The 15623-nt window shown below is 36.2% G+C and overlaps 1 protein-coding gene across 1 annotated transcript in view; it reads right to left on the minus strand.

The window, feature by feature from the left end:
* ipo11 (importin 11) overlaps nt 1-15623 on the minus strand; it is a 111386-nt gene that overhangs the window by 56005 nt on the left and 39758 nt on the right. Inside the window, exons 16-20 of the mRNA XM_032578936.1 lie at nt 12905-13031; nt 6104-6137; nt 5908-5948; nt 5670-5786; nt 1605-1718 (exon numbers count right to left, since the gene is read on the minus strand). Coding sequence (XP_032434827.1) covers nt 1605-1718; nt 5670-5786; nt 5908-5948; nt 6104-6137; nt 12905-13031 — 433 coding nt within the window. The remainder of the gene's footprint in view (nt 1-1604; nt 1719-5669; nt 5787-5907; nt 5949-6103; nt 6138-12904; nt 13032-15623) is intronic.

The following is a 15623-nucleotide window of genomic DNA, read 5'->3' on the forward strand; positions in this document are numbered from 1 at the left end:
TCTTTGACCTTTGCCATACCATCTAAATTAGTTCTGCTTGTTTTTTGTTTTATAAATGAAGACCTTACGATGTCAGTCAGGCCAAACAGAGAAAATTGGCATTTTGTCCACAGTTGCACCATTGCAAAAGTATTCACATCTCTTGAACCTCTCAACATTTTGTCTCTTGGGAACCCAAAAATTCAATGTATATTACTGGATTCTATGTGATAGACTAACACAAAGTAGTGCCTGAATATTAAATAGAGATACATGGTTTTCAAAAAAAAGAATTGTATTTATTACTTTTACTCTGATTTGCTAAATAAATTCAAATGCCACTAACTGCCTTTAAAGATCACTTTATTAGTAAACAGAGTCTACGTGTGTCTGACTTATTATCTGTATAGAGCCAGCTGTTTTGTGAAGACTTCGTAGAGAAGATTTGGTAGAGATGATTAACAGAAAACAATATGAAGACCAGTGAAAACACCATACAGGTTAGGGATAAAAAACAAACCTAAGCTAGATGTTCCAAAGGAGTTAAGACTGGGCCAGAGGTTAATCTCCCAGCAAGACAATAACACTATACACGAGGCCACAGCTACTATGGAATTGTGTTATATGTGTTAACAATTGTCCTGTCAAAATCCAGACCTATATTTGATAGAGAACCTGTAGTGAAACATGGAAACTGATGACAGACACTCATCCATCTAGTGTCACTGAGTCTGACCTAATTTGAAAAGTTGAATCCCTTCACAATGGCATCCTCTAGACACACAGAGCTCGTAGAAACATACCCCCCAAAAAACTCACAAAGACTGCAAAATGTGGTTCTACAAAGTATTCAGTCAGAGGACTAAACACATATTCAAGAAATTTTGAATCAACCTCAGAGTTGCACAACTTTGTGGTTATCATATAATATCCTCCTCCCCAAAAATATGCAAAAGATACTCTCTTGAACAAAAGGCAAAAAGGCTCAACTGGCATGAACAGATTTTTCGGCCCTGTGTAAGCCAATGCCATCAAGCAACTCCAAACTCATTTGTTCAACCTCACAAGTTTCACTTAGTTTGCCAGATGTGTTCTCGTTTTACTCTCAATGGGAGCTTGTCATAATCATCTGCCACTATGAAGTAATGCAGCCGAGGCACACGGGTCCAAAGCATATTGAAGACTAAGGCGGGCAGCTTCATTCCTGTGGGTAACAAAGCTCAAGGAAGGAGCTATTTTTTCTCATTACCTCCATGGCAAACTCAAGTGATGTTGCAGCAAATTATCAAAAATGACAAATCATAAAAAATGTCTTGCAAGATGATGCGCTGCACTGCCAGCAGCAGGCATATTATACATATTACCAAAGTATTATAAACCCTCTGAGTTTCTGTAAGAGTTTTAAAGTAGGAGTAGGAAAAAAACATCATATGCATGATTATAAGAAATCAGAATTACTGAAGTGTGCATAATGTAGGCCAGCAGCCAGAAAAGGAAAAGTCATGAAAGTGCCATATGTACTAAACATGACCATAGATCACAACAGACAGCCTGGTATTTGTGCTTGACAGTACACACGCATGCAGAAAATACTAAAGCATGCAATGGATGGCGAAACTATGTACCTGCACCAGGTGGATTAGTGTCGTCAGTATGGCACATCGAAGCATGTTATGTTCTTCAGACTGTTTCCAGAGCAGGGGCAGATACTGAACCAAGCAGCCTACATATGGTCGGATCTGGAGAGAAAACAAAAGATGAGGGAATCAAAATATAAACATCACTGTGAAAATTCACAAGGAATGAAAAATACATTTGATAGAATGTGAGTGAAAAATTTGATCTGAATGATCAAGCTTTTACTTTAGTCTAAATAGTAAGTGGTGCAGCAATACTAAGTGTAACTACAATCATTAATATAATTGAATAGAAAATAACTAGCAGGTTTAGCTTTTAGAATAAAACTGGTGGCGTTTTCACAACTTTCTAAAGGTCAGTGTGATCACTAAAAATAGACTTTTTCATCTTCACGTTTTTATAACAAGAAATCAAAAAGTCCAAAGTAAACCTGAAAAAGGCTTAGTAGCAACACTGAATGGCCTCCAGACAGCAAAGTGCAGCGCTAACAAAGCGGGGCATGATTCTCAATGGGAACCATTGTCAGGAAACAACAATGAAAACTCTCTGAGCAAAACACCAGATGGACCAATCAGCCTCTTTCGGTCATTACTTCTAGGAAACCGGTGGGTTATTGCACAATGCAAAAACAGTATCTGTGATAGCAGAAATAAAGCTAAATGTTTTGTAATGGATTTAATGCAACATGTACACCCATACACTTCAAATTAAAGTGTGTGGTTGTGGGTATTCTTTGTTTTCACCAAAGAATACTCAAAACTTCATCTCGAAAACTCAACTTATTGAGGTGAGAACCTGCCTGCAGAGAACATATGTCACACACTAAGTATTTAATAGGTTAGCAATCAAAAATGTGACAAAGAAAGCTCTGACTTGTTCAGGAATCAACTTCCTCCTTATAAGTACATATTGATTTAACACTAACCTATGAAATTGTGATAAGAGTTGACATTCTTTTTGATGTACAATTCATATATATGTATATTTTCTTACACTCATAAATCCTAAAATCCTCTGACAGCGTCAGCAGAATCTGTAGATCCACAGCAGTTTAAATACAAAATGTAGCTAATCTCTTCTTTTCACCCAAGAAGATCATGTTTCCATCTCCTCCAGTCCCACGTGTCTACCTGTCATGCCAGGCATGTCCTCCCTCACTACATCCATTAATCTTTTCTTTGCCCTTCTCCTATCTGCCGGGCAGCTCAGTCTTCTGCATCCCTCTCTCACACGCAGACCGTATCTCTCCTCGGCACATGTTCAAACCAACTCAATTGTGACTCTTATTTTTAAGCAGAAAATCCAAACTGGAGCAGCTATTCATAACTACTCTAGCCCAATCCTGGTGGTTTAAAAGCCAAGTCAGCTTCCTTTATCTACTGTTGTTTTACAAGTGCATCTTCATGTCTCATTTTTATTGCAAAACAAAAGGCTGCAGTGTTTGACTTTATTAAAAAAGTGTACTTCGCTTTAATAACTTGATACAAAATAGTAGAAAAGTGACAAATACAAAGACTCAGAAATTTTCAAAAAGTATAATATTGACAAACTTGATCCGTTTTCTTTCAGAACCCTTCTGCTGCTTGATTTTGACACATTAAAGAAAAAGTATACATGACCCTCTGAATTAAGTCTTAAGCTTGCTTACTATGTAGAGTTACTTACTAATTGCCTAAATAAAAATAATTACCTAAATAAAAGTGATGCCTGTCCTGCTTTAGTTTTCACACCATAAATGTGTTTTTCTGAATTTTTCTTTATTATAATCACTGGAAGATTTTACTAGCTGTCTTTAAGATATCTGACCAACAGTGTGCAGAAGCATGTGGGGCAGTGGCAGTGTTTCATTAGTCACAATTGTTTTAGAAAACTTCAGCCACTCCACCACTTTCTCTGGCCTTTCAACAAAATCTAAATCTTGGTACAAAAAACTGCCACATGCCTGCTTGAGCCTCAGTTTGAACTGAGACAGAAATATCTCAATTCAAACTTATTTTAAACATATAACCAATGCAGTGGACCCCCACCAGTATTGGTTACATTCAATCTTCGTTCAATACCGGATGAAGTTTGAATAGATCAATCTTGGTCTGGTATTTGCAGATTGATCTATTCTCAGATTTTTCGGTCAAACATAACTCCAAATTATTTGCATTTGGAAATTTACCTCATAAATCTTATGGTAAAACTGAATTTAGGACCTTAAGAAAGGTCATATCCATTTTTACTTAGACTTTTTCTAATATTTCATATCCTCTTTAGTGGCTGTGTTGCCGAGGTGCAAACCCAACACTGGGATTTTTTATTTCTTTTTTTGCTCAATTACACCTTAGTAGGAAGCAGGTTAGGAGCGGAGGGAACAGTAAATACAAAAACACGACATACAGCCTCGAGGAGAGAGATAAAAAGTGAGGAAAATCAGACCCCCTAACCAGCCTAGGGTGACATTTGTGAGATTGACAGTGAAAAAGGAGCTAAATCTCATATCTGTCATCGTGTTCATTTCAACTCAAGCCGCACTCATGGTTTCATTGCCGAGTTTTTTTCCTTCAACTGCTGCCACTCTTTGTGGGTTCAAAATCCCCTGTGAGTGGAACTAGAATATTAATGGGACTTCAACTGACTCAGATAGTTTAAGCCAATGCCAATGACTGGTGAAGACGTAACCAAACTGACAGTTCACCAGGATCAAAGTAATAAATTTGACAGATTTAAGTCAAGGAATCATGTAGGCAAAGGTTCTTAGAATGCATCTTTAAAAAAATATATCAAAGAAAAACAGTAGGGGATCCAGAGGACGGTCATTATTTTTAGGACTGACAGTTAAATGGATTAAATTGATGCTCGGAAAAAATGGCATCCACATGACCATAAAAGGAGTGCAGAGAGATGACTGTACCCTCATGGTAAATGAGAGCAGACATAAGAACAAGCCCTGCCTGGGGCTTGTGATTTAAAAAGAATCAGGCTAAGTCGCACTGAAAATATCACTGAGAAATTATGCATGTCTGTCTAACTGTATAGCCGTATTTTTGTTTTGTTGGCCTGGTCCGGGTGTTGCAGAAGGTGACAAATGTTTTGTATCTTAGTGTCGCTTGTTCCCCTCAGAGTACAGGTCAATAGCTTCAGCTTGTACAGTTATTCATCAAAGAGTAACTAAATTTCTCCCTTGTAGAAGGGCACCTTTATGCTCACCACAACTTCATTTGTCATACTTGAGACATGTACAAGTGCCAATAAACTAAAATATCATTGCAAGGTTTCAGTAATACAATGTAGAAGAAAAACTCATAATATAAATGAATTAGGTACAGGGTAATATATTTTATTTACAGCTTATAATTTTGATGATTACCTCTTACAGCTTTAATTAAATTAAAGTTCCCAGGACATTAGAATATTACATCAGATCAAAAGAGGATTTTTTAAATAGAAATCTAACCCCACGGAAAAATATGTCCATATACTGTGTAGTATATGCAGTCAGTACTTTTTGTGGATAATGTTTTGCTTGAATTGCTACATCAATGCAGCCTGAGGGACTTCTGAGGTGTCAGGGAAGTTAACACAGCTTTAATAGCAGCTTTCAGCTCGTCTACATTGTGCCTCGGAGCTTTCAGCTCGTCTACATTGTGCCTCGGGTGTCTCTCATATTCCCCTTGACAATGTTCCACGGGTTTGGGTCCAGTCAGTTTGCTGACCAATGCAGCTCAAAACTTGTGACTGTCTTTTAAACTCTTATTTGACCAATTTTTTTCTACCATACTTTTACTTTTCACTCAACTTTCCATTCACATATGCATGGATACAGAATGGTAAACAGACCAGTTTTGTTGGTCCTATGAAATATACCAATGTGCCAAGAAATTGGATTTTGTTTTCATTAGCTACTAGTTCAATAAATAAGTCATCACTCTGAGTAACTTTTGCATTCATTCTTATTCAAAGCAATTAACAAAATAAGTGTTTTAATGGTTTTCTATATTACTGAGGGTTACCAGTTTATAAAAGTGCAACTGGAACAACACTCCAAAAGCTTTGTCAAATCTCACCTGAGTGTTGACTCTCTCTATGACGCAGGAGATAACATGGAGAACCTGCATCTTAGTGTCACACTCTGTCACCTGCTGCAAAAGCTGGAAGAGCAGTCCAAAGATGGACTCCAGGTACTAAAACAGAGACAGAAGATGCAAGACATTTGAGACTAATTATGACAAACCAACAAAATAAGCTTCATTTATCAGTGAATTTAAAAATATATTTCTTAACAGTTAATTCAGATATACTCACAGGGAGGAATTGTTCTGTCCGAAACTCAAAATCATCAACAGGTGACCCTGAGTTATGGATATAACTTTACTGCATTGGATAGACTGAAACCAAAACAACTTTTATTTGCTCTGCAGAGATGCAATAAGTCTTTAAAAATAAAATAGATCAGAATGAAAACTTCACTTATTTAAAAGTTTTGACATAGGGAGGATATTCAGCTTTAGTGTTGTTGCCGTTTCAATCCGCACCTGTGAGGGAGAGAGAAAAAGAAGCTAATTTAAAAAAAAGGAACATTCAACAGTGCCACTGTATTAGTACACAACATTTTTATATTGAAAGCTGCACAAAAATGGAAAATAAGCTAAGTTTATAGAAGTTTCAGGTGAATAAAGATAAGAATAGTATGTTCCCGTCAGTCATTTCATAGCCAATATGAAACAGTTGCCTAAAAGAATGCAACCATTATACGAAGAAAAAAAGGAATGAAGAAAATCCAATTGCCCTGATTTATCGCCTCTTTTAAAATGAGTTCTAAAGTCTATGAATCTTTTGCAAACAACTTCCAAAAACCTGAATGTTTTCTAAAAATTATATTTATTCATTCATTACCCCAAAACCATTAAAAACATAAATGAAAGAAAAAAATCTCAACTGTGACAATTTACTTTATTGATAAATTACTGACTGTAATTTTTAATTGGATAAAACTGAAACAATTGTTATTACTTTGAAAACACATTGAAACTCAGACAACTACACACAAAATCCCACACCAATTTATTTGAAACTTTTGGAAATAAAATTCCTAGCTAAATAATTTTTTTAAAAGATGCAGCAGCCCATTGTTTATATATCACCAGTATAATCTAGCAGAGTCTCGGTAGGGCTGGAAACATCCACTAGGGAGAGAAATCAGATGGCAGAAGAGATTAAAGGAGGTAAATGAGAACAGAGAAAGGTAAGGAGGTAAGAACTCAGTTACAGAAGATCCTTTCAAGCAAATCATTCATGTCTCTATGGGTGTGACAGAGAATATGAATTTTTGAATCACAGTGCACGCAGTCCTGTGGATAAATATTTTTATATACAATGTGTAAAAAAATTTAATTAATTACCTTGGCTTTGCAATTTTGTTCAAAATGTAACTACTGTGTAACTGACCACACCCAAGCCCAATGGCATAGAACATTTTTATTCATTTATCTACCCAAGTTTCTTAAGCAATAGCACACAATCTTGCATTTCTTCCTGACAACACAAACATGCTACATCAACATTTAAGGTAAGTGGAAAAGGAATTTCAGCAACATGGCTTCAGTTACATCCACAGTAAAGAACACGATCCATTTTTTTACTTGCATCAATCATGCCTCTCAACACAAAGGCATCAGTGAGGTCTGCAGAGATCGTCATTTGTTTCTAGTTTTCCAGCTACACATACCATCAGTCTTTGTGCAATTGCCAGCAGGTCAGAACAGTTGGTCCTGGCAGCTGATGTTAGCTTTTCCCCAGAACTTATGAAAGTGATAAGTCACTTGCTAATCCCGCTGCAGATGGTATCTGTTATGACTCCCAGGACTTGATCTAATAGCCTTCACCAAAATCTTTTGATAAAATGTACAAAACTCCAAGGCACTGATTTGTTGCTAAAACGTTTCAGAAGAATGTAAGCATCTGGGTTCGGTTTAACTGTAAATCACAGACAAAGAAACTAAATAAAGATTTATTTTATTAAAGTCTACAGATAACTTTAACTGATCATTTTAATTACAAAGGGGAAAAAAGCTATCCGGGCTAAGCTCAGAAATTGTCAGAAATTAATTAGTAAGTACACCGTAACCCTCCCCCCTACTGATAACTTGACCAACTCCATGTCAGTATGAGTTCAGCAGAGCCAAGCTAGCCTTAATATGCTAAGGGACTTTTGCTGTAGACTTCACATGGGAAAAAAACATAAATGAGTTAAGGGAGGTAGGATGGCCCTAATATTGGATGGTGGGTGCAGCCACTGACCATCATTGACAGACATGATGTCATTGGATCTTCCCACAGTGAAACACCAGGCAAAGTTAGAAAAAGAAACTCAGCTAAGTTTTCAAAATTGATTTATTTTGGATTTTAATTATTCACATCTCTTTTATCCAAGGTTTCTTTATTAATGTTCAACATTTTCAGACTCATTTTATTTATGCATTTTTTTATTACCTTACTACACCGTGTTCAAAATTATTATGCAAATTGGATTAAAGTGTCATAAAGATAACATTTTTTGTTGTGCTATTAAAATTATAGATGGTATTGTGTGTCAGGGCTCTTTGAATCGCTATAATTAATTTCAGAGAGCTGGGTTGATTAGTTTGTCTGCTGAGCTCAATTAAAGGAAATCTACTGAAGAAGGATGTTCCACATTATCAACCTACTATTCAGCCACCCCTAACCAGTGGTCACAAGCAGAAACGGCCGCAGTGGGCCCAGCCGTACATGAAGATTAATTTTCAAACAGACTTGTTCACTGATGACTGCTGTGCAACCCTGGATGGTCCAAATGGACGCAGTAGTGGATTGGTGGTGGATGGTGGATCCCAACACAGCTGTGACGTCAGCAAGGAGGTGGTGGAGTCATTTTTTGGGCCGAAATCATGGGGAGAGAGCTGGTCGGCCCCTTCAGAGTCCCCGAATGTGTGAAAATGACCTCAGCAAAGTATATGGACTTTCTGACTGATCACTTTCTTTCATGGTTCAAAAAGAAAAGCCGCACCTTCCGTAGCAAAATCATCTTCATGCAAGACAATGCACCATCTCATACTGCAAGGAATACCACTGTGTCATTGGCTGCTATAGGTATGAAAGGGGAGAAACTCATGGTGTGGTCACCATCCTCCTCTGACCTCAACCCTATTGAGAACCTTTGGAGTTTCCTCAAGCAGAAGATCTGAGGGTGGAATGCAGTTCATATCAAAATAGCAGCTCTGGGGAGGTATTCTGACATCCTGCAAAGAAATTCAAGCAGAAACTTTCCACAAACTCACAAGTTCAATGGATACAAGAATTGTGCAGGTGATATCAAAGAAGGGCTCCTATGTTAACATGTAACTCGGTCTGTTAAGATGTTTTTGATTGAAATAGCTTTTGATTTTAGTACATGTGACCACTTAATGCTGCACATTCAAAGAATGACTGTTTGCAGTTCTTTATAATCTATAAATCTGCTGTGCATAATAATTTAGAACAGTGCATTTTGAGTTTTTTCTTTTTGAAAAAAATACTGTTCTCATGGGGAGCTTTGTTCAGTAAAATTTGATTTGTACTGTAATAGTTCATGACTTGAAAATTATACTGACCATCATTTGCATTGACCATTTAAGAAAATCTGAGAAAATATCACTTGCATAATAATTTGGAACACGGTGTATATCTGGATGTTGAGTTCTAATCTCTGAGGCCATTGAGGCTGTCATGAGTTTCAAAACTGCACAAATAAAAGTTTATTGAAAATTGCTCAGTCAACAAAGCAAACTGAATCAGAAGAAAATTGACCAAAAACTTGAAAACAGCTCAGTGAAAGACTTATTCTGCAAAGCATGGCTGTCATGCTTGCAGTTGTAGCATCTTTGTAACATACATAGTCAAATTTCCTCAAGCTTAAATAAAAGGACATAATCACTTCAAAGTAATCAGGACTGCAGTCCAGAAGGAATTTAAGTTTTGATTAATCTCCTAATAAACGTTCTTCCACCTCAAGCTTTATATGGCAGCTGATTTTTCTAGGCAGCAAGAGAAGAAGAGTGTGATCAGGCCTATTGAGTCTTAGCTCAGCTGTGTTATGGCTATGAAGGCAATAAGTAACAATTTGCTCTTTATGAATAAGATGCAGGAGAAAGCTCCCTCTATGACTGTATCAGATTATCAGACATTAAAGGCTACTGCTGGGGAAAAGTGGAAAAAAACGATTTTAGCTTTAGTCCCAGCTTTGCAGTTCTTAAATTGCCCCCACAACTTGGAACAAAATCTTAGTAGGAATAAAATCTCTTAGTTTCCCAGCAACAAGTATCAAAGTAACAGTGAAGTGTGGTGAGGTTCATAGCTGGTGAGGCACTGACTTAATCATAATCATATTTACAACTATTGACCCCCTGCATGTTATTATTTACATAAGGAAATTTCACACATGCGGACAAAGCTGGAGGGCAAAAAGACAACTTGAATGGGAAAATGTGAAAATTCAGCGATTTTGAAGAAAATATAATCAGAACTGGTTAAGTTAAATGAAAAATAAGTACTTTATAGTACAAACCATAGGGTGAAAATAGCAATATAAATTGTTTTAGCATTGTATATTATTTTTCCATGATGATAGGGGAGGCTCTGCCTCATCTGCCTCCCCTGACCGCACATCACTACAAACTAAATATATATTTTCAAAACTAACTGGACTCATACATTGTAGCTTTGCCCATTACCATCATTAAAAGTTTACGATCTATAATTCATTATAACAAAGAGTATCAAAATGGCCCAAGGAATATTGATCAGAGACCACACGATTGGTCAGCTCACTGGTGATGCAAGAGTAAGACTGTGTGAAGAAAGAGCACTGAAACTCAGAGGCATAATTACAATCATAAACCTTAAGGCAATTTGTAGCATGAGTAATCTTCATATCCATTAAGCTTCACTGAAGGACATAATGGTGGTAAATGAAGTATACTATAACTGAATGTCATTGTCCGACTCTAAATGTGTCCAGTATTTATGAGGAGTAAAAATCTAATTGAAAAATCAAGACCTTGAGCTGGAGGCAGAAAGTAGTTAGTACACAGTCGCTCTAAATGAGTAATGGACATAAGATCATACATATTATTTAAAATTTTAACTGCTCACTCATTTTCTTTAAGAGAAGTAGATGTAGACTGTTTGGTGTATGTAAATACACCAAGTTTGAACAACAGAATCAACACAGAAACGACAAGAACTGTGTGCTGCCTTTGACACAAACAAGATTTTCCTCTGCCACCTGAAGAGGGGACAAGCAACAGGTTAATCCAACTACTACTACTTTTAAATTAATCCACAGGAAAGGCTAATTTGCAGCTTTAATTCTACCTCTGTAAAGCAAAGCATGACTATCACTTGCAGGCCTGGAATTGATCAACCAGAAGGTGGTTGCCAAATAGAAATATTTACTGAATTTTCACCATCATTTCATAGCACATTCAGGTGCCCATGTCACTTATCAAGGTTTTGCTGTTTTGAAATCACAATTGGCAAGCTACTAGCATCAGGTTGGTAAAGTAGCTGACTCACTTCCTGACTGGATTCAACAGATAACCAGTTATGAGTTTGTTATAGAGTAAAAACTTGTCATACTTATTAGCTATTTAGTCTAATAATTGTATTTAAGTAAAACAAAAACAAGAAATAAAGCCTATAGACACCATTATAACCTTAATGTGTTGTGCTATGTCAATAACAACAAATGGTACCTATTTAAAATACAACTACATCATGTCATACATTGCTGCTTTAAAATTATAAATCAGTAATGTTTTGTTGTTTCATAAGATTGCTAAATAGATGAACATGATAAATTTCCCATCACCACAGAAGCTATGCAATTGGGAGCGGAACAGAACAAAACATCAAGTAATTATGCTTTGCTCCACTTCAATAAAAGACTCAGATCTTATTTGTAAAGATGCCTCAATATTGTGTGTGTTATTATAATTATGTTGAAATCTTATCAGGACAAGTTTTCAGACAAAGAATATCCTTTAGTCAGTTTAAAGTTAACAGTCCATGTATATAAAATGTATTGGATTTGCCCATTGCCCATCTCTCCTTCCCGTTTCCTGAATTTTGCCCTGGGAATTTGTCATCTGGCCGGGCTGCAAACATACAGCTGTCTACGCGTACTCTACCTTGATGTCAGTTGCACATCAAAATTTAATATTTTTTCCCCGTTTGCAGAGCATTATAAAATTCCACCTGGTGGCTGTTCTGTTGTCTTGCTGACAACCAGACAAACCACTGTCAATGGATACCTGCACCGCATTCTTTGCCTTAGGCAGAGAAAATTTCATTATTATCACATTACACTGTATTGTGCGCAGCAAAGGGAATCCAAATAATTACGCATTTCCACGGTTCTTCCTTCAAATAATGAAGTAAGAGATAGAATTAGACAGGGATTTTCAACAAAGTGGCTCAAAAAGACAGACTTAACTTGATTTCCTTTAACTTCAATCTGAACGCCACAAAGAATCATTGACATCCTTTCCTATAAACCATTTAAAAATAAGCCATCAATCAAGCTCTCTGCTCATGAAATTTAATAGTGGCAAAATGCAATTTGTGGTGAGGCTGACAATGAAATAATAACACTTTTCCCACAGTAGGAGAAGTAGTTTATCTAAAGTACAGCTGATGGAAATTTGGGAACAGAAGCTTTGGCTTTTTAGTTAATCACTTAATTTTCACAAAACTTGAAATTAGTAAAGAAACAAAAAACATTTTAGACCAAATGTGCTTCTGGAAACCTGGCAGCATGTGCAGAAACATGAAGCGATATGAACAGTTAAGGTTCACCCAAAAGTAAGAATGTCCTAATCTGATTCTGTGCAGCAGATTAAATGAAAAAAATATTAAATGAAATTGATTCAAATGGAATCAAATGCAGTCAACTTTATGTTTCAAATTTACTAATTCTGGTGTTTTTGCATGTCTTACACCAGAAACGTTTATTCTAGACTTTATGGTCCAAAAGGTTTTGCCAAGTCTATAAATCTAGAGGACATGGGTACTCCTAAATAAAATATTGACTCATGTCTAAACAAAGTCCATGTATAACATCAACTTTAAAATAATAATCAGAGACAAATATTTAAATCACTTTGTCAGTATCAGAAACAAATGTTGGACAACCATAACTTGCATAACAAATCCATTTGCAATTCCACTCATTACAAGTGCATCGTTTTCTAGAAGTCAAGCCAAGCTGTGTGTGCAATTTGCTTACCACTAGGTCTGGATCCTGCATGAGGCTTAAGATCACCTCGTAGAGCAAAGGTCGAAGATCAGATTTGAATTTGACGGAGATCCATTGCCCTATTAGCCAGATGACTCGTCTTCGTATCAGCTTGTACCTGGAAAAGCGGGGAATACCATGAGCTCACTTCTAGTTTGTTATAATTTATCAGAAAGATCAAAATTTGTTGTATAGGATAGTTATATATAGCATGGATTTTATAAAATTATATAAACAGAGGTTATTTTAATAATATTTAAAGAGAACATAAAAACGTTTTTTTTTTTTTTTTTATAAAAGAGCAGCCTCACTATACATGTCAGTTATTATGAAACTAGCCTGTTTCATGGTCTACCAAAAGTAATTTTGGATTTGACTGTAAATAACTAATCCACACATAGCATATCGTTTTAAAAAAGAGAGACTGTGTACTCTGAAGAAGCCGATTACACATATTAACTATGTATATCACCCTCTGGGAAATTCAACCCAAAAAGATATAAGTACAGTATTGGACAGAAATCTGATGCCAACAGAATATTTCTTTACACATAATATCTAGAAAACAACAAAGAGAATATGGTGATGTAGAAAAGGTAAAAAAAAAATAGAATTTATTAACCTCTGTTTGGTTTTTTAAAATGAAGGCATTACAGTAAGGCAGTAGGAGCTGGAGGGGCACTTACAACAGAAAAAAATACTGAGCAAAGAAAATAGTCCTGGAAAACCAGAAGGCTTTAGATGCCCATCTGGGCCTGGTGTGTGATAGGAATTAAATCGCTTTACACTGCATGTCAAGTAGTGATGTAAATTTTTTTCTCAACAGTTGTTTTGGGCGAATGTCCCAGAGTATCTGCCCTTTTAAATTCTGAAGCAGAAAATGTGTCAAGGGACCACCTAGCCAGAAATGATGGGATAGAGGAACAAATTGACTGAAAAATGAAAAGATAACGGATGGGAGATAACACTCTTGTTGGTCTCTTGTCAAATATCGACAAAGTAAAGAAACCAGACACTAGGCTATCCAGGAGAGTCTAAATAGCAGCATGACTCATTGCTCCTAGATAACAAGCGTGTTTGTCAGTTTATTGCTGGTTTATGTTGGATATGGTTAGAAGAAACCTTTTTTTACTTGTAAAAAGATTTTAAAATCAAAAAGTTACCATACCCATCAACAATTATCACCAACAATAAACCAAATACAGTTTTGAAATTCCTTTTTATTTCTTTAACAGGATACCCAATAATCTCTACAAAGCAAAATTGTCTTTTTTGTGATGCTGTGTCCTCAAAGGACTAAATTTAGAATAACTTAGGAATGTTTTGATTTATTAGTGATGTCATAGACAAGTGCAGGATTTACTACAAAAGAAAACTGAAAAATGTATCTTTGTTCCTATTGCATGTCTTACTTTGGTGTTTGCACAGTTTTACATTTTAATCAAATAGCTGTCTACTAAACATGTAATTGAATTTACTGTGAGAATTTTTAGAAATGATTGTTCTTAACATGTTGGTTTCTTATTTCAACATCATTTGATGGATGAAATGTGCTTTAGAAACACTGTATAGTAATGCAATTAAACTTGAGGCTTGCAGTGTACCTTCAAATTTATAACCCGGATGTCCAATTAAAAAGACAGTTTTTAAATTTTCTGACTCAACTCAGAAATCATGGTTTGTGAGTAAACATACCTTTAATACCAGCAGCTAATAGATACAATACTTTTAACTCATCTCAGTGTACTCCTTAGTTTTTCTTAACACGTCAGGTTCTGTTCATGTTTCTGATCAAAATGTTAGCAACACTTGCTGTATATCAAATTTTTGCAACAATTGACAGATTATTTTTTTAATTACAACTGAGAAATATGGCTTGGTTTTTAGATAAAATATCGGATATTGTGAAGACTGAGGAAAATGTGACGGAGGTTTACATTTGTTTGCTTCCACTATACCACAGTGTGCTAAAACAAACACAAATGGAAACACAGTAGTGGGTTTCAATTTGTATCCTCAGTAAATGAGAGTCCATGATGAACCTACTGGTGGCACCACGTTGCTGAATTTGCTCTACGAAAATAACCAGAGTAATGTAATAAAGACCAATGTAATAAATTTTACCCCTGCCCCCTCCCCATTCAGTTTTAGTCGCTGCTACACAAAAGACAAGATGTGCCCTCACAGCCTTCTGCACTCAATTTATTACACAATGACAGGTCTTCAAGGCTGCATTGATAAGATTACTGTGCCGGATTTTACATTGATAGTCTTATGTTGAAAGTGAGCAATACTTATTGTAGTACCTGCTGCAGCTGTGGAGGCTGCAGTTGGTAGTGTTAATTTTAGCACAGTGAGGTATAATGGAAGCAAAAGAATGGGAAAGTAGACGGAGGTGAGTACCTGACAGGGGTTCTGTCTATCAGTCACAGGTCAGACATGACTCATCTACACCATGCCTGTCCTCCCACATAACTTCACAAAGCTGTCAGAATCCCTGCTCATCACTCTGAGGAAATGCATGCACAAGCCATGGACAAAATATGAACTAAGCGGGAAGAAAAGCCCCAAATTCTACATGATCTTTACACAATATGACCTTTACTTCTGAATATTTTGCTCAGATTTGGAGAATGCAGTGGCAGATAAAGAGCAGGAATCCAGAATTACATCAGAATAGTTTTAAGTAAAAAAAATAAAAGCATTCTGA

Source organism: Xiphophorus hellerii, chromosome 12, assembly GCF_003331165.1.
Source record: "Xiphophorus hellerii strain 12219 chromosome 12, Xiphophorus_hellerii-4.1, whole genome shotgun sequence".
NCBI classification, from domain to species: Eukaryota; Metazoa; Chordata; class Actinopteri; order Cyprinodontiformes; family Poeciliidae; genus Xiphophorus; species Xiphophorus hellerii.